The sequence below is a fragment of the Mesoplodon mirus genome, assembly GCF_964341445.2.
Source record: "Mesoplodon mirus genome assembly, chromosome: 2".
Classification (NCBI taxonomy): Eukaryota; Metazoa; Chordata; class Mammalia; order Artiodactyla; family Ziphiidae; genus Mesoplodon; species Mesoplodon mirus.
The window spans coordinates 39,596,378-39,617,314 of NC_138977.1; the positions used below are offsets into that span (position 1 = coordinate 39,596,378).

General features: G+C 50.3%; 1 protein-coding gene across 1 annotated transcript in view; it reads right to left on the bottom strand.

Annotated features, from left to right (window-relative positions):
- The window catches only part of LOC309815740 (COP9 signalosome complex subunit 4-like), a gene marked incomplete at its 5' end in the record, with an annotated part of 46,877 nt that extends 32,894 nt beyond the window's left edge, over positions 1–13,983 (bottom strand). The window contains one exon of the mRNA XM_082642716.1: positions 13,878–13,983. Coding sequence (XP_082498842.1) covers positions 13,878–13,983 — 106 coding nt within the window. The remainder of the gene's footprint in view (positions 1–13,877) is intronic.
- Between the last annotated feature and the right edge of the window lie 6,954 nt (positions 13,984–20,937).

Consider the following 20,937-nt stretch of genomic DNA (forward strand, 5'->3'; position numbering starts at 1 on the left):
TCTCTGCCCCCTTCACCCCCTGCTTCTCACAAGCAGAAGCTCGATGTAGGGAAGGGCTGGGCAGCGCGGGTCCACAGATGCAGCACACGTGCCCTTGGTTATGCACAAAACAAGAGAACACAGCCCGTTCCTTAATCCCCCACGTGGACCTGGCCTGTGCGTGGGCTTTCTATGGCCGCTCTCTAATGCTCTCAAGTAACTGCTCTCTTCCTCACTCCCGATGTGCACATGGAGGCTCCGAGAGAGGGAGTAGCTCGGCCCGAGGATGCAGAGTGGGGAAGTAGGGGAGGGAGGCTATGGGGAGGTGAGCAGGGTGTCCTGCCTCTGCTCTTGCACCCACACCTCTCTGGGGCCCCGAAGCCCCTCCCTCACCAATCTGTGTGTCGTAGCATTTTGTGGTCCTCACAAAACCCCTGTGCTCTCAGCCAAGAGAGGCAGTGAAGGCTGTGTTGTCACTCCTTAGAGGACTGGGCTTCCTTGACAGGGCCCTGAAGAGAGTCTCGGAACAGGGCCAGTGGTGGGGTCTGTGGCCCAGGGCTCCACACTGGCTCTCTGGGTACCAGCCATGATCTCCTCGCCCCTCTGTGATCCCTCTGGATGAGGCAACCTGAGGAGAAGGGGAACTGTGAGGTCTGGTGTGGGAAGTGGATATTGGGTTCACGGGAAGAGATCACCCAGGCCAACCCCAGGACTTTGGCATGTGTGCCCTGTACAGCATGAGACTGTGGAGAGCCCAGCTGTCCCAACTACAACCACAGTGACCACAGTGCCTACCACCGTCAGGACCAGGAGGACGACAACAAGGACGACGCCAACGATGACAACGAAGACCACGGTGCCTACCACTGTCACCATGACAACAACCACAGTGACTACCGTTGTCGCAGAGGAGGAGACCACAGTGCCCATGATTGTCACCCAGAGCCCAGGTCCCAACAATCATCTCTTGTACCCGACACTCATCCCATCCCTGGTCGTGATACCACTGCTGCTTGTCTGCATCTGCTGCTGCAAGAGGCTGAGTGACCCCTGCCCACACAGCCTGCATCCAGCCCTCACCGGCCCCTGAGGGACCAGCCCCATGCCTGCCCCATGATTCTGCCTGTGGCCAGGTTCCATCAGCCCCAGGGCCAACACACAAGCAAACAAGGCACAGACTCTGTCCTCCCATCCCGGGCATAGACACAGCCTGGGCTTCTAGGGGGCCACCTGCTTCATGCTTTCACCTTCACAGGGAGGTGGCCTATGGACTGTCTCAGCCCCTGGGGAGAAAGGATCCCAGGCCTCCTGAGACCAGGGCTGCCCCACAGCAGTCAGGCTTCTGAAGGACTCAGGTAGACCAAGGCCCCGGGATTCTCGGCTCTTCGGGGACAAAGAGGGGTCTGCAAGGGCACTCATGGTACAAAGGGAGAAGGATGCTGGCCGGGAGGATGCTAACCCCGGGGGCAGCTGCGCCTTTGAAAACAGCATGGATCCCTGCCCATCTCTGGTGCCTTCCGTCATTCCTTCATCAGTCATCACTAAGTCACCAGGATGTGCAAGGCCCCGTGCTGGGCACAGAGGGGCAGAAATGAAGCAGCCGCCTCCCTTGCCCACAGGAGCTCACCATCTGGTGTCTGGTCTGGTATTGTTAGCTGGGGGGCATTGAGGATAAATGTCAACTTCAGAGGGTGTGACAGGTGCCCTGATAATGATAAAGGACAGGGACTGGCCCCGGGTGGGTTGGAAGGCAGAGGCGCTGGCCGGCTGGGTTTGCAAGGACACAGGCCAGAGGTGGGTGAAGAGGAGGAACAAGCAGAGCTGAGAAAGGACAAGCAAAGCAGCATAGAAGCCAGCAGGTCACATTTCTGCAAAGGGCGAGAAGTGAGGAGAGAAAGCCGGGTCGGGGAGAGGGAGGTGGACTGTCATCCCTGAGGGCTGGGAGGCAGGGAGGGCTGCAGGGGGAGGGAGGGAAGGGGAGAGGAGGAGGAGGGGTGTGGCGAGTGTTCTCTTGTCTTCATAGGATGTCAGGGCTGCTGCTGAAAACTCGACCAGGGACCAGGGGCCTTAGTCTGCCTGTCTCCCCCTTGACCCTCCACCGAGATACCGATTCCCCTTTCATGACTGAGGAGCCTGAGGCTCAGGGAGGTGGAGCCTGTTGGCCACAGACCCTCAGGCTCTGGGCACCTAGGTTGACACCCCAAAGCCCATGTTTTGATCCCTTACTGCTGCCGAGCGGGGTCCCCTTCTGTCTGCATAGCTGAGCCAGAGCCCTCCATGCCCCTTCCAGCCTGTGTTTATGTCTCTTTAACATCCTAGATCGTCAAGGAGCCACCACCAGCCCAGAAACCAGAAAAAGTAAGTGGTGTGTTTCGTAGTGATATTGTCAGCATACTTGATGCCCACACTGACCTGCACAGAGAGGCCCTCGGACGTGTATGGGGAGATGCCGTCCCCCACCCCTCCCGCTCCCACCTACCTGGGCAGAGAGAGGTGGCAGAAAGGAGAGGGTGACAGAGGGCAGGGAGGGACCCCAGAGAGGACCTGAGACTCACAAAATGTCACCCAGACAACACGGTTCCCCACCTCCGAAGACAGCCTGCACCAGGGCCTTTATCACTGAATCAGCAACGTGGGGTAGCCTATTTCAGAAACAGCTATGGTCCCTCCTGATATAAATGGGCCTTTGCTCAATTCCCAAAAGACTCTTTGTAGACTGATCCTTCCCAGGACTCGCGTGAGCATTTGGAAAAGGATCCTCAGGTTTCAGGGACCTGGTCCCCGTCCCCGGGCTCTGAAGTATGCTGGACTCCATTTTCTTGGTCTTCATCCCTGGCTCATGTCAGGATGAGGGTCGTGGCAGGGTTAGCCTTTAAGGACTGGGGACTGGGGAGGGTGGAGGGAGTCCTAACCTGAATTTGAGCTGTTGGGGCATAGTGCAGTTGACCACAGGGACCAAGGGTCAGGTGACAAGGCTGGGGCTGACCCGGGGTAGGGGCCAAGCCAGGGCCCATAAGAAGTAGTTAGAGAAGGGGTGCCGTGTCCCGAGGCAGGGGGACCTGGGCCTGAGATCTGGTGGGAAACAGGGTCACTGCCCAGGGTGACGTCTACACCGGCTGCAGTGTGGCCTTGGGAGGCTGGATCTGCCAGAGTCGGGTGAATACAGCCCTGTCACCCCATTAGCAGGTGACAACCTGCTAATGCCCGCACCCCTGCCAGCCTCCGTCACATGGCACAGCCTCACGCCCAGCTTCTCCTACAAGGGTGGCTGCCTGGAACCAAGGGGACAGGATAGAGTTTGTTGATATTTGGAAAAGAGCCATCTTTGTAAACCAAAAGGAGTTGGTGTGGTTTTCACATGGAGGCCACTCTCTTACTGTGCTGGGTGCTGCTCATTTGTCCTTGATTCGCCAACAAACATTTGCTGACTGGCCAGTACTTGACAGGAGCCCAGGCAACAGATGTCATGTGTCTGCACCCAGGAGCTTCCAGACAAGGACTCAGACAATAATTTTCTCTCTAGAAGCCATGCCCTGTGCAGCGATATATACCGCAGTGATTATCCCTTGCTGTGGGTGCCAAGAAGACAGGATAAGGCTGCTGGAGGTGAGAAGTGTCCTTAGGAAGGGAGACAGAATGCCCTCCCAGCTGGGGGGGTGGGAGGAAGCCTGCAGGCCTCCTGCAGCAGAGGCCTGGACTTCAAAGTCCTGGCTGGGTGGAGATGAGTTTATGGGTGCTAGCCTTTGACCATGTGGGTCCCAGCACCAGGGTCTCCCCCTTGGAACGGGCCCAGGATTCTTGATGTTGGTGGCTGGCTCACAGCCGGCCAGTCCCTAGTTCTCACAGAGGTTGTCATCAGCTTCAGCAGTGGCCTGGATTTCACTGGCCAGTGACTGGATGAGTGAGAACAAACCAAATTACCAATAACCTCATGCGGGTCAGTAACAAATATTTCTGAGACAAGATCTTACCAGCATTAAACTACCCGGGAGTGCCTATGGCTCCTGTCTGCTCAGTGAGGGAGGGAGAGAGCTCACTGCATTGTCCTTGAGGCCCCTGAGATGGGGTGACAAGGGCCACATGGAGGAGGGGGCCTGAGGACACTTCCCTCCCCCAGGTGACTGAGACCCCAGCTGGCAGGGGGCTAAGAGATGAAAGGGATGAAGAGGGCCCCAGGTGGCAGGTGAGGAAGAAAGACCCCACCATCTCTGGGTTCAGCTTTGCCTTCCTCCCCCTGGTCCTGCCTCTGTCGCTGTGGGATCCATTGGTCCTCCTGGGAGCTTCAAATGGCAGCCGGAGGGCGGGCCCCGCATCTCCCCTGAGAGTCAGTGTGAGGGCACAGAGAAGCCAGAGCTCACCTTCCAGAGACGGAGGAAGCACCTGCCATGGGCTCGTTCCTGCCGCAGGCCCGGCCCCACCTTCCGCCCACACCACGTCCACATTTTCACCGGTTTTTTAGTTTCCTCATTTCTCTCTTTCCCCCCCATTTCAGGACCCTTCCCCCTGAGCAGGGACTGGGTCTCTTCCCTGCCTTCTCCCTCTGAGCCCCCCAAAAGCAGTCCCTCTTCCCTCTTCTTCAAGCTGCTGCTCAGTCCCCATGCCCCCCTCACCTTTCTCCTCGAAGACCTCTCCTTGGCTACTGCATATCTTCACCAAACTTTGACACTTTTTTCAAAAGTAGCCCCAACGTCTCCTCCTACACCAAAAGTACTGATTTGTTCCAGAAAACAAAACTCTCTGTGACCCACAGTGACGAGCTCCCAACAATCACAGAAGGCTTTTAAGCCCCCTGCCCCAGGTGACGGCTGCAGTGCTGTCTCAGCCACTTTGTGGGGACACAGCCCTGGGAAGCCATGGGAGACAGAGGGGACACCACCCATCTGGAGGCAGCGTCTGTGCCTGTAGCTTCCTCACAACCACATCTGCTTTTCAGGGAAAACTGGATACTTTTTGTGACGTTGCCCAGCACTGCAGCCAGCTGCCACTGATGTGGTATCCACCCAGGGACATGGTAAGCAGGGCACAGGGATGCCCCCCGTGGGCTGGTGTCTTGCTTTTGCCCTTGACAGTTGCCCCTGGGACTTTGGGTCAGAGAGCCCTCTCCGGGCATCGGCCAAGAGGAACGCCCAAGGCGTGGAGACCTAGAGCTCATGAGCCTCCAGACGATTCTCAACATGGTGCCCGTGCATTTCCCCTGCATCCTCGTCTCAAGGATGTCAGGACCTTTCTTCTCCGGAGCAATGCCCAGCAATTGCAATCTTAAGCGAAAAGGGCTGGAGAGGCCTATTGGACTCCCATCCATCATCCCTCCCCACTGCTTACCCGACCCTGTGGGACTGCTGGCTGCACCCCATCCATGAGACCCTCCTGGGCTGCTCACTCAGCTGCAGGAGTGGCGGAGGACATGTTGACACCCCTCCCCAATATTGTCTGGTCAACACTGACTGGTTTTACCAGGTAGTAAAGATGCCACCCTTGTGTCAGTGCCTGTGACAATGTGGAGAAGCCCAATTTCTCCACTTGTCATCCTTGTTATTTAATAATAAAAATGATAGATAATTTTATTGTGTCCTTTCTCTGGGTCAGTTGCTAGACTAAGAACTTTACATGTTTTCACTGTTTTAATCCTCCCAGTAACTGTATTTTTAGGTGCTCTTATTATCCCATCTTTACCAAGGGGGGTCTGACCCACAGAAATACTGAGTGACTTGCCCCAGGTCACAAAGGCCAGGAGGGGCGGAGCTAGACTTCAGTTCTGAGCCTGGCTCCACCCTTCTCACCGCTCTGTCCCCCATTCGGTTCAGCATTCATGGTCTCATGATGGTTACCCCGAAGCCACCAGAGCTGGCCCTACTCAGGCCCCAAGCCCATAGAGAATGGTGCTCCTGATTTCCCTTATAGTCATCTGCTTGGGCATCATATTCCTGGGTGTCCCCATGCTCAGATATTTTGTACAGACTGGGTCAGAGACTTAGAGGAAGTTGTGGTCTCAGGGTTTGTACTGAGGGCTGCACTGACCACATTCACTGAATCAGGAAAACACTGGCTCTTGGTGGCTGGGCAGGTGGGCATTTGGAAACTGTAGACAGGCCTGGAAGCCTCTGGACACTGCTGGTGACATACCTGAGGCATGCTCACACCCAGCAGAGACACTGCCTGGTGACAGTGGTGTCAGGGCTCCTTTGGCCGCTGAGCTCCCAGTTCTGGGTCTGAATCGAGCTCTGAGTCCCAGCCGTGATTGCACAGAAGCCCCATTTGCCACCTGATTCTCCTGGAGCCTCTCCCAGAACCAGCCCCTTTCTAGTCATAAGAGCCCCACCCCAGCCTTATGCCCTCAACAGTGGAGACAGCCACCCAGAGATGCTCACTCAGGATCAGGAGGGACAGAGCAAGACAGAGGGCTGAAGCAGAGGGAGGCGAGAGACAAGAGGGTGGACCAAGGGAAGGTGCCAGCTATGGCCTTCCTGCCCAGCGAGGTAAGGGCAGGGGCGCTGAGCGCCTCTCTGAAATGGTCCCATTGCCAGGGCCACTCTTCGAAGCTCAGGTTGGGGAAGTGGCAGAGTGACGGATTAGGGGGCCTTATAGCTGCCCAGGGCCCTGCCAGGCCCCTGCAATGCCAGCTCTCGAGTCCGCCCAGCAGTCTGTGGCTCACAGTGACCTGTGTGCTCGCTGGAGGCAAAACTGAGGCCTGACACATCAGGGGACTTGCCAGGACCACCCAGAGAGTAAGTGGCAGCAGCCAGAGCTGCCTGAAATCAGCCCTGCTCATCCTGAGAGGGGCTGGGAGCCAGTAACTTGCCTGGTGGACGTGACCCCTCCCCCTCCTCTGCCCCCATCCCATTTGACCTTGTCCCTCCCAACCTTCGTCCTGGAGACCTAGTGTTGCAGGATTTCTGTGGATACTCCAGTATTCCAGTAGGTGCAGGAGTGAGTCCTCATTCCTTTCTTGAAGCCCTCAGTGCTCTGGTCCCAGGCTTAAAGTCAATCTTGGTCTAAGTGACGGGGTGTCAGCTGGGACCTACAGTCTCTGCAGACCAGAGTCGGCCACCAACCCCAGCCCTGAATGTGCAGCAGGAGATACCCAGACAGGCTATGGGGACACAGTACCCAGGAGTGTCCTTATCACAGTCGACACACTATGGCAGTCGGTCTTCTTTATCGTTACCTTCTGTGAAATGACAGTGTCTCTCTCTGCTCCACCACCTTCTAATCCCCAGAGGAATTTTTCTAATATTGGCCCTTCCAGAACGCACTCCTTCCTGAGGTTCCAGGAGAGAATGCTTTTCCTGTCTTTTCAGCTTCTAGAGCTACATTCCGTGTGTTCCTTGGCTCCTGGCCCTTCTCCATCTACAAGGCAGCAGGGCAGCACCTCAATCTGCTCTGCTTGCACAGTCACATTGCCTTGTTTTTTGGGCAAATCTCCCTCTGCTTCCCTTTCACAGGACCCTTTGATCAAGTGTAGGAGCCCCCCCACGTAACCTAGAATAGTCTCCCCATCTCAAGATCCTTAATCACACCTGCAAAGGCCCTTTTGCAATATGACCTACAACATCCACAGGTGACAAGGATTAGGACTGGGATATATTCGGGGCCTTTATTCAAGCGACCATAGCAAACCACTGAACTAGAAGCTTCCTTGAGAGCAGGGACTGTTCTATAGGGCACCTTGCATACTATGCTTCATGTAAAGAACAGAGGGACACAAAGGCACAAAGGTGTGAGTGTACATGGTGTGGGGATGCACAGATCAGGCTAAGAAGGGTCCACACTCAGGGGCCATGGCTCAAACTGTGCTCCTACGTTCTGACTGCCTTGGTTGCCAATGAGATTTGGGGGGGTAAAGAGAGAGCCCGTGGTCCTTGAGGACCTGCCCACTGGAAGTGAGCTGGGAGTCTGGGAAAGACCAAGGTGTTCTCGCTCTTCTCCCTTATGCTGCCTCAGAGCATGGAGACCCTTTCTTACTCACTGTCTGCATCTCTTGGAGCTGAGTGCTCAGAGTTGTTGCCAGCTTCCAGAGTGCTTAGGCCACCCTGTCTGGCAATCTGGGCTCTTCAGCTGGGAGTCCTAAGCTGAGCAGGAGCTGGGGACAAGGAGGAAATGACAGAAAAGCCAGGGGCAGTTTTTGCTACAGACGGATTACACTGTCCCAAAGGATCTGCATCAATCTTTACCCAAACCTAAGGGCCCATGTGCCTCCATAGCCCATCACCCATCTGACGGTGCCCCCACCTGCCCTTGCCCTGTGGGCCCAGAGCCCAGCCTGAGGATTGTAGTGGGGACTCAGCCCTTTGGCACACACTCATCAAGAGAGCCTGGGCAATGCTGGGGCTACAGTGGCAATCAGCCCTTGTCTTTGCTCCATAGGCTCCCAGTCCAGAAGGAAGCAGGCAAGTTCAACACCAGAGCAAAGGCAGGCCAGAGTCAGAACAACAGGCTTCCCTGGAGAAGGGAGGGCAGATGTCCAATGCCTGAACTGAGTCTAGAAATAGGAGCACAGACTGGAGGCCAGCACCCAGGGAGAGGAAGGGCATCAACAAGGGCTCACCCTGGGGATCCTAACAGGTCCTGAGCCTGCTCCCCTTGAACCAAGGAAACCACAGCCTTCTGCTCCCAATTCTGGTGGCTTCTCAGTGACCTCTCTCTTCTCTTCCTTACAGGGGAGGTGTGTCAACTTTGCCTTAATGTATCCCCACTATGCACAAATGCTCTGAAGACCAAAGATCTGCCTTTGACCCAGCCAGGAGTGCCTCCCCCTCGATAGCTGTTGCTCGCATTGTCAGCAAACACACACACACACACACACACACACACACACACACACACACACACAATGGAATACTACTCAGCCCTAAAAAAATGAAATTGTGTAATTTGCCACAACATGGATGGACCTAGAGAGTACCATGCTCAGTAAAATAAGTCAGAGAAAGACAAATACTGTATGTTATCACTTATATGTGGAATCTAGAAAATGAAACAAACTAGTTAATATAACAAAAAAGAAACAGATTCACAGATATAGAGAACAAACTAGTGGTTACCAGCGAGGAGATGGAAGTGGGGAGGGGCAAGATAAGGGTAGGGAATTAAGAGGTACAAACTACTATGTATGAAATAAATAAGCTACAAGGAAATATTCTGCAGCACAGGCAATATAACATTTCATAATAACAATAAATGGAGTATAATCTCTAAACATTTTGTACACCTAAAACTAATATAATACTGTAAATAAAGTATATCTCACTAAAATTTTTTTGAATTAAAAGTTGTGGTATATCTATCTATCTATCAATCTCTCTCTCTCTCTATATATATATATATATACACAATGGAATTTTATTTGGCCATAAAAAGGAAGGAAATCCTGCCATTGTGACAACATGGATAGAACTTGATAGCATTTTGCTAAGTGAAATAAGTCAGAGAAAGATAAATACTGTGTGATCTCACTTATATGTGGAACCTTAAAAAAAAATAAAACCTCATAGAAAAAGAGATCATATTTGTGGTTACCAGAGGTGGGGAGTTGGGGGAGGAGGAATTGAATGAAGCTGTTCAAAAGGTGCAAACTTTCAGTTATAAGATAAAATAGTACTTGGGATGTAATTTACAACATGATAACTACAGTTAACACTGCTATATGGTATATTTGAAATTTGTTAAGACAATAGATCTTAAGAATTCTCTTCATAGGAAAAAACATTTTTTTCTTTTTCTTTTTTTGTATCTAGATGAGATGATATAAGTTAACTAACTTGACTGTGGTGACCATTTCACAGTATATGTAAGTCAAATTATTATGCTGCATACATTAAACATACAATGCTATGTTAATTATATCTCAATCAAATGGGGAAAAAAGGAACTCAGCTAATAAATACAGAAGAAATAACAAAATTAGAAGTCACCATTTTACCTGCTGTATAGCACAGGGAACTCTACTCAAGACTCTGTAATGGCCTATATGGGAAAAGAATAAAAAAAAAAAAAAAAGAGTGGATATATGTATATGTATAGCTCATTCACTTTGCTGTACACCTGAAACTAACACAACATTGTGAATCAACTATACTCCAATAAAAACAATTTTTTTTTTTTTAGGGCTTCCCTGGTGGCACAGTGTTTGGGAACCCGCCTGCCGAAGCAGGGGACGCGGGTTCGTGCCCCGGTCCGGGAAGATCCCACATGCCGCGGAGCGACTGGTCCCGTGAGCCATGGTCGCTGAGCCTGGGCGTCCGGAGCCTGTGCTCCGCAGCGGGAGGGGCCGCAACAGTGAGAGGCCCGCGTACCGCAAAAAAAAAAAAAAAAAAAAAAATTTTTTTTAAAGTCACCATTTTGCGACCCTTAATGAAATAATATAGACATTTATCATTAATAGATGCTTAAGCCATTAGTTGGAATGTTGCTGGGGGATTTAACCATGAGTCAAAACATTGCTGGAGAAATTTAATGGTGGGAACAGACTGACAAACTTGATCCCATTTACCAATCTTATCATCAGTAAAAATACAACTACCAAGTATCATGTATCCCCTGAAGAATAAGATCAACAACAACAACAAACACAATTAACCTTGACTCTCACCAAGTTTCTAGCTCTAACCACTAGCTTACAGGAAATTTATGATACAAAAAAAATTGTTTAATGTAACATCACAGAGAAACTATATATCTCTTTATGACTGTGCTTCCTACTTAAAAAGATTCTTAACTAATTTTCAACCTCTTGGAGGCAATACCCTCCTTGTTGTGAATCCATAAAATAAGAAAAGACACAAGTAATAATAGGAATTAAAAACAAGATAGAGCAGAAATATAAAAATCAAACATATTCTGAACTTTATACCAAATATAGGGAAAAAGATGTTCAAATTCCTAGAAAAATATATCTGAAATGACTGATAAAAGAATGGAAGCACTAAACAATCCAATGTGGTAGCCTGCTCAGGCTGCCTTAACAAAGTACCACAGGCTGGGTGGCTTAAAAACAGAAATTTATTTTCTCACCATCTGGAGGCAGGAAGTCCAAGATCAAAGTGCCAACAGGGTTGGTTTCTGATGTGGTTTCTCTTCCTGGATATCAAATGACTACCTTCTCACTGTGTCCTCACATGGCCTTTCCTCTGTGCCTGTGTAGGAAGAGAGTTCTGGTGTCTCTTTCTCTTCTTATGAGGATATCTGTCTTCTGGGATTAGGACTCCTCTTTATAACCTCATTTAACCTCAGTCACCTCCCTAAGGGCCCTAATCTCCAAATACAGTCACATTAAAGGTCAGGGTTTAAAATCTAAATTGGTGGGTGAACAATTCAGTCCATAACATTCAGTAAATACTGAGTAAATTTTATCAGTAGTTTAAAAAGTTCCCACAAGGAAAACACCAGGCATAGATTATATCATATCAAATATTCAAGGAGGAGAATATTGTGATCATGTTCAAAGTCTTTCCAAAAGAAGGTGAAAACATTCCCAAGCACATTTTATGAGGCTAGTATACCTAATATCAAAACCAGGTAAGAATAGCACAAAAACAGGAATTAAAGGGCAGCCTCTCTCATGATCATAGGTTAAAAACTTCTAAACTAATGGTAAACGCAATCCAGCAGTGTTTTAAAAAAATATCATGATCAATTTGGGTTTAGTAATAAAATACTAAAATTAGCTTTCCATGCACCAATGTAATTAATCACACTAACAGATTATTGGTGAGATGCACATATTCATCAAAAGAATATACAGAAAGGGAATTTAGATAAAATTCAACACTCCTTCATGATTTGTATCAAACCGAGAATAACAAGGAAACTGCCTAATCGGATAAAAGATATCCAACAGAAGCCTTCAATAAATACCATTCTTAAACGTGATGTGTTAGAATTATTCTCTTCGCAATCAAGAATGCCTCCATCACAACTTCGAGTCAACATTTCATTGGAGAACTAGTCAGCATAATGTTTTTGGGGTTTGTTCATTTTTTATAGAAACGCAAACAATTCTACAGATAAATTTTTATAATAACAGAGTTTAGCAAGTTGGGTGAGTGTATCAAATACATACATTTCTTCAGGATAGCAATCATTTAAAAACTCTATTAAAAATGCCTTTCCAATAGCATCCAAACTACAGAGTATCTAGGGAAGGCACTTGACAAAAGAAGTCACGATATTCATAGGGAAATTTATAGGCAAGGCACTGAAAACAACTCAAATAAATGAAGACATGGCCGTGCTCACTGATAGGAGGAGTCCAGATCACAGATTCAAATCCTTCCAAATACTTACAGTTATTGTAGTCGAATATTAGAAGGTTTGGCGGGGGAGAGGAGTGAAAACAGTGTGCTACTTCTAAAATTGACATGAAAGAGCGAATGGATTTTTTACCCAAACGCAAGTCCGTGTGCCCGACGCACTGTGAGGCCAAATACCGGAACGTCTGAGTTTGGAGCAGAGAAAGGTTTATTTCAGGGCCACGCAAGGAGACAATGGCTCATGCCTTAAAAACCCCAAACTCCCCGAAAGCTTTCAGCAAAACCCTTTTATAGGAAAGGTGAGGGAGGGGCGTGGTTAGTTGTTGCAGACATCTTGGTGTCAGATCCTTCGTTCATGAGGTCAGGTCACAGTCAGGTCACGATGTTCTTCACATTTGTTAATAACAAATGTTATTCTCTGTTCTGACAAGAAAGGGAAGGGGAGGCATTTAATCGTCTCCACGCCTCCTTTCGACTTTCAACACTTAACCAATCCCATAAGCAAAGCGACATCATTACCCCTCATTTTACTTGTTCAAGGTCCCAAGGCTGGACTTTCGTCCTCCGAGGTCCAGGCGCCGGCTAAGCGAGGGGGTCCCTGCGCAGGCCGGTCACCCTGCCCGGGAGCGTTCGTCCAGCACCCAGTCTGGGTCCTCCCGCCAGTGCCCAGGTCCAGCTGAAGAGGCAGGTCTCAGCTGGCGGTGCCCTCAGGGCCAGGTCTCCAGACCCTGCCCAGCCTGAGGGAGCCAGGCGCCCAGGACCAGCCCTCAGGCTCCTCAAGAGGCCTAAATGGGGGCCGGGTCCCACGGACTGTGACCCATGGAGGCCGCCGCCGCCGCCATTAGGTCCCGGAGGCGGGTTTTGGGGAGAGGTTCGGCCACTGCTTCAAGGCCTGGGCCCAGTCCATGGGCGGCCATGGCCAGGGCTTCACAGCCCTCAGCCTGTCCCCCAACCCCCAGCTCACCTGGCAGCCTGAGGCCGGAGGGCCTGGAGGGCCCCGGGGAGAAGGCCGCAATCCACCCCTCACCGCACTCTCTGCCCGAGGGCCGCTGGGAGGATGACTAAAGTTCACGTCCTAAGGGTCTCGAGCTAATGGTCGCAAGTTAACAGCTGCGAGCCACGCCCCGTCCCCGACCCCCCCACCCCATTTAGTTGTTTCATGTTTTTCCATGGAGCAGAGACAAGCCATCGTCACTCGGCCCTCTCTGAATTTCTGGTCCACAGACCCTGTGAGCATAACGAAATAGTTTTTGTTTTGTCACTCAGCTTGTGATGGCTTTTACAAAAAGTAGATAACTGGCAGGCCCTTCAGTCACAAGGGACTTTGACATCCTTGCAGGACCTTCTTCCCCTTCTAGATCCTTCCATCCACTGGGTCACACGAATGACCACGGCAACACGCTCCACTCCCAGTTCCGGGACCTCCTCCCCGACAGTGATGCCTCATCTAAGCCACCTCAGCTGCCCTCTTTCAGCTGACAAGAAGGCAGGATTTCTCCAGGATCTTAATGGCCACCTGAGAGGGTTTGGGATGAGGAACAAACGGAGGCCTCATCTTACTGCCCCTCCAAAGAGCCCCTGACTCCCCCTGGGATTGTCAACAGGCAGGACACTGAGCAGAGCTGCAGGTCACAAAGTCACCATGCCAACCTTTCTGTCCATCATAAGGGACATCATAATGGAATTCCGCCTCCTTGGGGCTGGGGGCAGGCCGAGCAGGTAGTGGGCCATCGCCCAAGGCCAGCGATCTTTGCATCTTCCGCCCTCAGTGCAGGTACCGGGGGAGGCTCACAGCTTTGGGGAAAGGGCTAGAGGGGTCGAGGACCCTTGGAACACGCAGACACAGCGGAGGCCGGCGTCCAGTGGGGCCGCAGGGGCAGCCAAAAACAATGGGCAGCGGCGGGCCTGGCCTGCCAGGGCCCACGCTCTTCCTGCTGCTGGTGCTGCTGCCCACGCTGCTGAGCGCGCGGAGCTTCCAGCACGACGGCCCAGGCTGGAAGGACCCCCACGACCTCAGTCTGGACTCGGGGAACCTCTACCGCCACCTCATCCGGGACACGGGAACCTCCCAGCACCTCCGCAGCCCCAGCACCTGGACCCGGGAGAGCCGGGCAAAAGATGAGAATTCCTGCCAGAGCTCTTTTGACCTCTACTTCATCCTGGACATGTGAGTGGCCCTCCTGCCCCTGATGGCGCCATTGGGAGCCGTAGTGCTGTCTCTGATGTCAGTGTGGGCAAGACTTGGCTTAAACAGGTGCCAGCTTCCGTGAGGGGAGAGGGTGGAGTCGTCTTGGTCAGACCTCTGTGGCCTCCCTCCTTGTCCTGAGGCAGAGGGAGTGACCCGGGCATTCGTTTCCTGGGCCTTTTTCTTTTGGAAAGGAAAAAAGGCCACCATAGGTTTCTGGATGGCTCTCAGCTTGACGAGGACCCGTGGCCTGCACGCCCCTTAAACAGCTGCAGGGGCAGGTGATTGCTAGGCGCTATCTTCTCAGCACTTGGGAGAAGCTCACTTTGCGTTTGGGGTTGTGTTTTTTGTTTTGTTTTGTTTTTAACCAAATGACCTCTAGTTTTCCTGGGCCCCAGAGAGATTGCCGTGTCATCTGTTAGGCATTCTCCTAGTGTCACTGCTTAGAAAGTCCTTTGCTTTGCTGGTTCTAAATGTTTTGCTTCTTTCTTTGACTGCTTAGAGATCCACATTACAGTTTGTGTGCACTTTCTGAACACTTTGGTCTTTCTGCATGTGGCCTTGGGAAACCTGGGCTGTGCATAAGGTACCTTCTGGCCCTCAAGGAAGGAAAGGGATGGGCTGGTCTTCGGACTGGAGACATTGCCTTGGTTCCATTTTCAACTCCTCTGTGGGACTGAGGATAAATTTTACTCATTCAGTAATAACAGTGGTTTGACTCCCAATATCACTGAAGCACTTTATGGTCCCCAAAGCCCTTTACTGGGCATCTGCCATCCTCAAAACAATACTGGGCTATACAGCAGGGAAAATATTTGCATATGCAATCTCCTGGAAAGGGGAGCAGGCTCCCCGAGTTTGGGTGAAGTAGCCCAGAGGCTGGTGGGGGTGACAGAACCCAGGCTTCCTGTGTTTCCCTAATTCCAGCATCCCAGTTTGTACTACCTCTGAGTCCTCTTATTCTCTGTGGAGACTGATGATTGGGGGGTGGGGGGGATGTGTGCCCCAGCCCACTAGCTTCTAAGCAGAGGCAGCAGAGGTGGGAGCACCCTGCTTGCTAGAAGAGAAATTCCCTCCTCACGGTCCAGTGGCAGGAATTCTGAGATGCCCTGGGCACATCTTGTCTGGTTGCCCAGGGTGGTAGTGATTCCCCTCTTGGGCATTGGGGATGGGGATGGATGGGCATTGTAGGGAGATGACAGCCTCTTTGGGTCAGTCTTTCCAGAGAGTGGCAGTGAGTCCAAAGGGTCCTGTCAGCTGCCATCCTGTTACAGTGCCACTGCCCACACCCCTGCTGTCTGCAGTCAAGCCCAGTGTGGGCACAGCACAGCCCCAGGAGGGATGGGGGAAGGGCTCTGGGCACAGGTGGGTCACTTCCTATGTTTCAGGGATGTGCCGAACACTAAGAACAAGCAAGAACTTGAGGAAGTAGGTTCTATACCCCTACTTTAAGGTGACGAAACTGAGGCTGGGAGTACTAAATGATTTGCTCAATGTCCATCAAAGTTAGTTTGCTGCAAAACATTAAATAGTGGAAGGATGCTCCCCTTTCCTCTCCTCCAAGAAGGGTGTGAGGTGGGGGGACTAGAAAGGCACCAGAGAAATGGCTTCCTGAGCCAGGTTGTCCCCACTTCCCACCCCTCTCCCCCACCCCCCTCCCCCACCTCCTGCCTCCTTTGTCTTCATAAGTGCTGGGAGGCAGCACTGATCCCTCTGACCATAGCTGGTGTAGCTGTAGTTCAGCGTGAAGTGTGTGGGTCTTCCCATGAAGGCTGGGAGGGCAGGAGAGAAAGGGGAGCAACTCAAGCTCAGTCCAGTCAGGCTCCAGGACTGAAGCTGCTCCACAGTCCCCGCCCCTTACTGTCAGTAAGACACTTGCCTTGCAGTCTGGCCAGGTCTGAATCCTGCTGGATTCTGCAAATGAGAAGGGGAGCTGGGGATGTCCCAAAGAAGGCCCTGCACACCCATTTCTCAGCCCCAGGCCATCAGGGAGGAGTAGGCCTACAGCTCGGCCACAGTGGGCCAGGCCAGGCTTGTCTGAAAGCACAGTACACTCCTCAGCCCCAGGGAAGAAACAGCACTCCCTGGGAACTATGCTCTTTTAGTCTAGTTGAAGAAAACCGGCTTGACAAGATTTTCCCAGAATGTGAGGACAGCCTTCCTCCTGATGTCCCCTGCTACTCTTGCTGGAGAGGGGAATAATGACCACTGAGGAGGCAGCCCCAGCTCTGCAGTCAGGCAGACTCCACTCATCATCCGTCATGCGGCCTAGGGCAAGTCGCCTCACCTCTCTGCCTCAGTGTCCCCATCTGTACAATGGGGCCTTCATACCCACCTGACCAGGTTGGGATGGGGATGAAGGGGAGTTTATATGGTTTGCCCAGCATGTATCAGATGCAGCTGTGGAGGATAAGCATAAAATAAACTTCCAGGGAAGGCAGAGTCACACACCCTGGGAACTCCCCGGCACTGCAGGGGCCCCTGATCCAGCCCTGACTCCGTGGCTCACTCTCTCTGCGTGTGCCCTTTGTGGGGAGGTGGGTTGTGCGTCAGACACCTCTGCTGGTGGCGCTCCCAAGGCTCTCTGGATCTTTCATTCATTGGTGAGCAGTCTTATTCATTCTCTCATTCCTTGTTCATCCATTCCCTGAAATAATTACTGGAAAACTGCTATACTGCCGTCACTGTTTTGGGCAGTGGGGATAAGGCAGCAAACAAAACTTGAAAAAGTCCTCATGCCCTTAGAGCTTTCATATTAGGAGACAAGAAATAAATAAATCCAAGAGGAAATATTGTGTTAGATGGGGATAAACACCAGGGGGAAAATCAGGACAGGAGGATGGGAAGTGCTGAGGGAGGGGCTGTTCTAAAGATGTGTTCAGGAAAGGCTATGCTGACAGACTGGAAGGTGAGGAGGTGGGAGAGGGTAGGTGTCGTTTGAGCAGAGGAGGTGTGTGATTGCACTGTTTCTAAAAGGGTTACCGTTAAAGGGCACAAGGGCAGATCCTGGCAGGAGACCAATGAGGGGCCTCGTGCAGGGAGCCAGGGAGGAGCTGATGGTGGTGTGGACCAGTAGGTACGGGTGGCGATGATGGAGCGCTTTTGAAGGTAGAGGTCACAGGATTCCAGACAGAATGGATGGACGGAGACCAGGAGTGTCCCTAGACTCAGGGTAAGGGTAGAGTAGGAAATCAGCCTCATCACTGCGTCTTCTTAACAACTATGTGTAAATGTTATTACCACTATTTTACAGATGAGGAAGGGAAGCTGCTCAGGGCCTGGGAATAACCACCAAAATCCTCAGATAGGAAAACATGGAGCTGGAATTAAAACCCTCGAGTATCTGATTCCAAAGCCATTCCAAAGACTCCAAGACTGGGTGGGTCCCTGAGAATCCCTCCGGGTGGTTAGAAGCAAAAGCAGTGTCTCACCTGCAGGAAGGTCTTGAGTGGTTCACTCCCAGCTGCTTCATTAGATTCCTTATTCATTGGTTCCTTCATTATGCTGAATTGGATGAAAATGACAGACCCTCCCATGTGCCCACAGTACTGGCCAGTGGCCTATGAAGGCCAGGGAGCTGCAGGCTAAGGGAGTGGCCTGTGCAAAGGCCTGAGGAATGAGGCCCTCAGGTGATCCCAGAAGATCCAGGTGTGTAGAAGTTGGGCATGGGGGAGAAGGAGAAAGGAGGGGCACAGGCCAAGATGTGGCCCTGGGCCCACGTAGGAGGTGTGTTCTTCACATTTTATCAGGGGAGAAATGGATCAGATCTGCATTTTCAGAAGGACCCCTTGGCTGCCTTGGGGAGGATGGGTAGGAAAAGGAAAGACTGGAAGCAGCAGCTGGAGTAAAAAAGAGAAGGGTCCAAGGAGGTCCCAGGCAGCTGGAGAAAGGCAAGTAGGAGCCCAGGGTGGGTGTGCCCGAGAGGAGAAGGAGGAGACAGAACCCAGAGGAGCACCCACACGTGGGGCAGCGTGGAAGGAGAGGGGCTGGCCAAAGAGGAGAGAAGCAGAGTGCCGGGAACAGAGCGAGGCAGGATGTTCAGTAGGAAGGGCCTTGGCATCAACACCTGTGCGAGGGGACTGACAGAAGGAGGACTGAGTGGCACTTTAGGGCAGGCCTGACAGGCTCTGCTGACCTGGGAGGAGCTTTGGAGCTGAAAGGCACCCTCAAGGTGGTCCCAAGTTGGGCCAAATGATTAGGCCATCAGTCACCACAGGTGGCTACCTGAGGAAGGGAGGGACCTTGGGCAAGGAAACTCTGCACGTGATGGGTTCCTAGAGCTGATGACAGCTGAAGGGACATCCTCAGAGTAATATCCAGACTCAGCATATCTGGGTCCTTCACAGCTCCTCCCACAGCTTGGATGAATGGAAGAATAGGGCTATGCAGGCCAGACCATTGATCTGTGTTCTCCTGTTTGTGGGTCATCTCATGTCTTGTTTTCTCCTTCTTAGGACCCCTCACAGTCCCTTGTGGAGCTAGACATGGCTTATGTGCTTTGGTCAGCAGAGGACATTGAAACCTGTACCTATCAAACAATAACTCCCATTCATCTCTCCCCAACCTGTGGTAACCTCTATCCTATTTTCCATATCTGTGAATTTGCCTCTTCTAGGTACCTCATACAAGTAGAATCATACACTAGTTGGCCTTTTGTGTCTGACTTATTTCACTTAACAAAACGTTTTCAAGGTCCAACCATGTTGTAGCATGTATCAAATTTTCATTCTTTATATGGCCGAATAATATGCCATTTAATGTATATACCATTTCCCTTATCCTTTTATCTGTAGATAAGCACTTGGATTGTTTCCTCACTGGAGCTATTGTGAATAGTGCTGCTGCGAACACTGGTCTACATGTTAACTAGTTGAGTCCCTGCTTTCACTCCTTTTGGGCATATGCCTAGGAGTGGAACTGCTCGATCATTCTGTGCTTTTAATTCTGTGTTTAACTATGTTAAATATGCCATAACTATTTTCCACAGTGGCTGCACTATTCTACAGTCACACAAGCAGTGTACAAGGGTTTCAGTTTATCCACATTCTCTCTGGCACTTATTATTTTCCAAATTTTGTTTTGTTTTATTTTATTTTGTTTTGTTTTGTTTTTCATAATAACCATCATGAAGTGGTATCTCATTGTGGTTTTGGTTTACATTTCCCTAATGACTAGGGATGTTGAGCATCTTTTTATGTGCTTAATGGCCATTTGTATATCTTCTTTGTAGAAATGTCTATTTAAGTCCTTTGCCCATTTTTGAATTGGGTTGTTTGGTGTTGGTTGTTGAGTTGTAGGAGTTCTTATGTATTCTGGATATCAATTTCTTATCAGATATATGATTTGCAATTGTTCTTTCATTCTGTAGGTTATCTTTGCATTTTTAAAAATATTTATTTATTTATTTATTTGGCTGCATCGGGTCTTAGTTGCAGCATGCGGGCTCTTCGTTGATGTGTGCGGGCTTCTCTAGTTGCAGCACGCAGGCTTCTCTCTAGTTGCAGCAGGCAGGCTTCTCTCTAGTTGTGGCTCGTGGGCTCCAGAGTGCGCAGGCTCAGTAGTTGCGGCACAGGGGCTCTCTAGTTGTGGCATGGGGGCTCTAGAGTCTGCGGGCTCAGTAGTTGCAGCTCACGTTCTTAGTTGTCCCACGGCATGTGGGATCTTAGTTCCCCAACCAGCGATCAAACCCATGTCCCTGCTTTGGAAGGCGGATTCTTAACCATTGCACCGCCAGGGAAGTCCCTCTCTTTTCATTTTTTTTCATGGTATCCTGTGTACAAAAGTTTTTACTTTTGATGAAGTTTGATTTATCTCTTTTTTCTTTATTATCTGTGCTTTTGGTGTCATATCTAAAAACCATTACAAAATCCAATGTCATAAAGCTTTTCCCCTGTGTTTTCTTATAAGTTTATTAGTTTTAGCTTTTACATTTAGGTCTTTGATCCATTTTGAGTTAATTTTTGTATATACTATGTAGGTGTAAGATAAGAATTTAACTGCATTCATTTGCATGTAGACATCCAGTTTTCCTAGAATCATTTGTTGAAAATACTGTCATTTCCCACATTGGATACTCTTGGTGGTACCCTTGTCAAAAACCAATTGAATGCATATATGAGGGTTTATTTCTGGACTCTCTATTTTATTCCATTGTTCTATATGTCTGTCCTTATGCCAGTACCACACTGTTTTGGTCAAGCTCTTAATACAATAACTTTGTATTAAATTTGGAAACCAGAAAATATGAATCTGCCAACTTTGTTCTTATTCAAGATTTTGCTTATAGCTATTTGAATCCCCTGAGATTCCATATGAATTTTAGGGTGGATCGTTCAATTTCTACAAAAAGAATTGCTGTTGAGATCTTGATAAAGATTGCATGGAATCTGTAGATAACCTTAGCTAGTATTTCCAATTTAACACTATTAAGTCTGCTAATCCATAAATATGTAATGTTTGCTGATGAAAATTCAATTAACAATCAGGCAAAGAAGAAAAATTAGAGAATTTTATTTGAGCCAAACT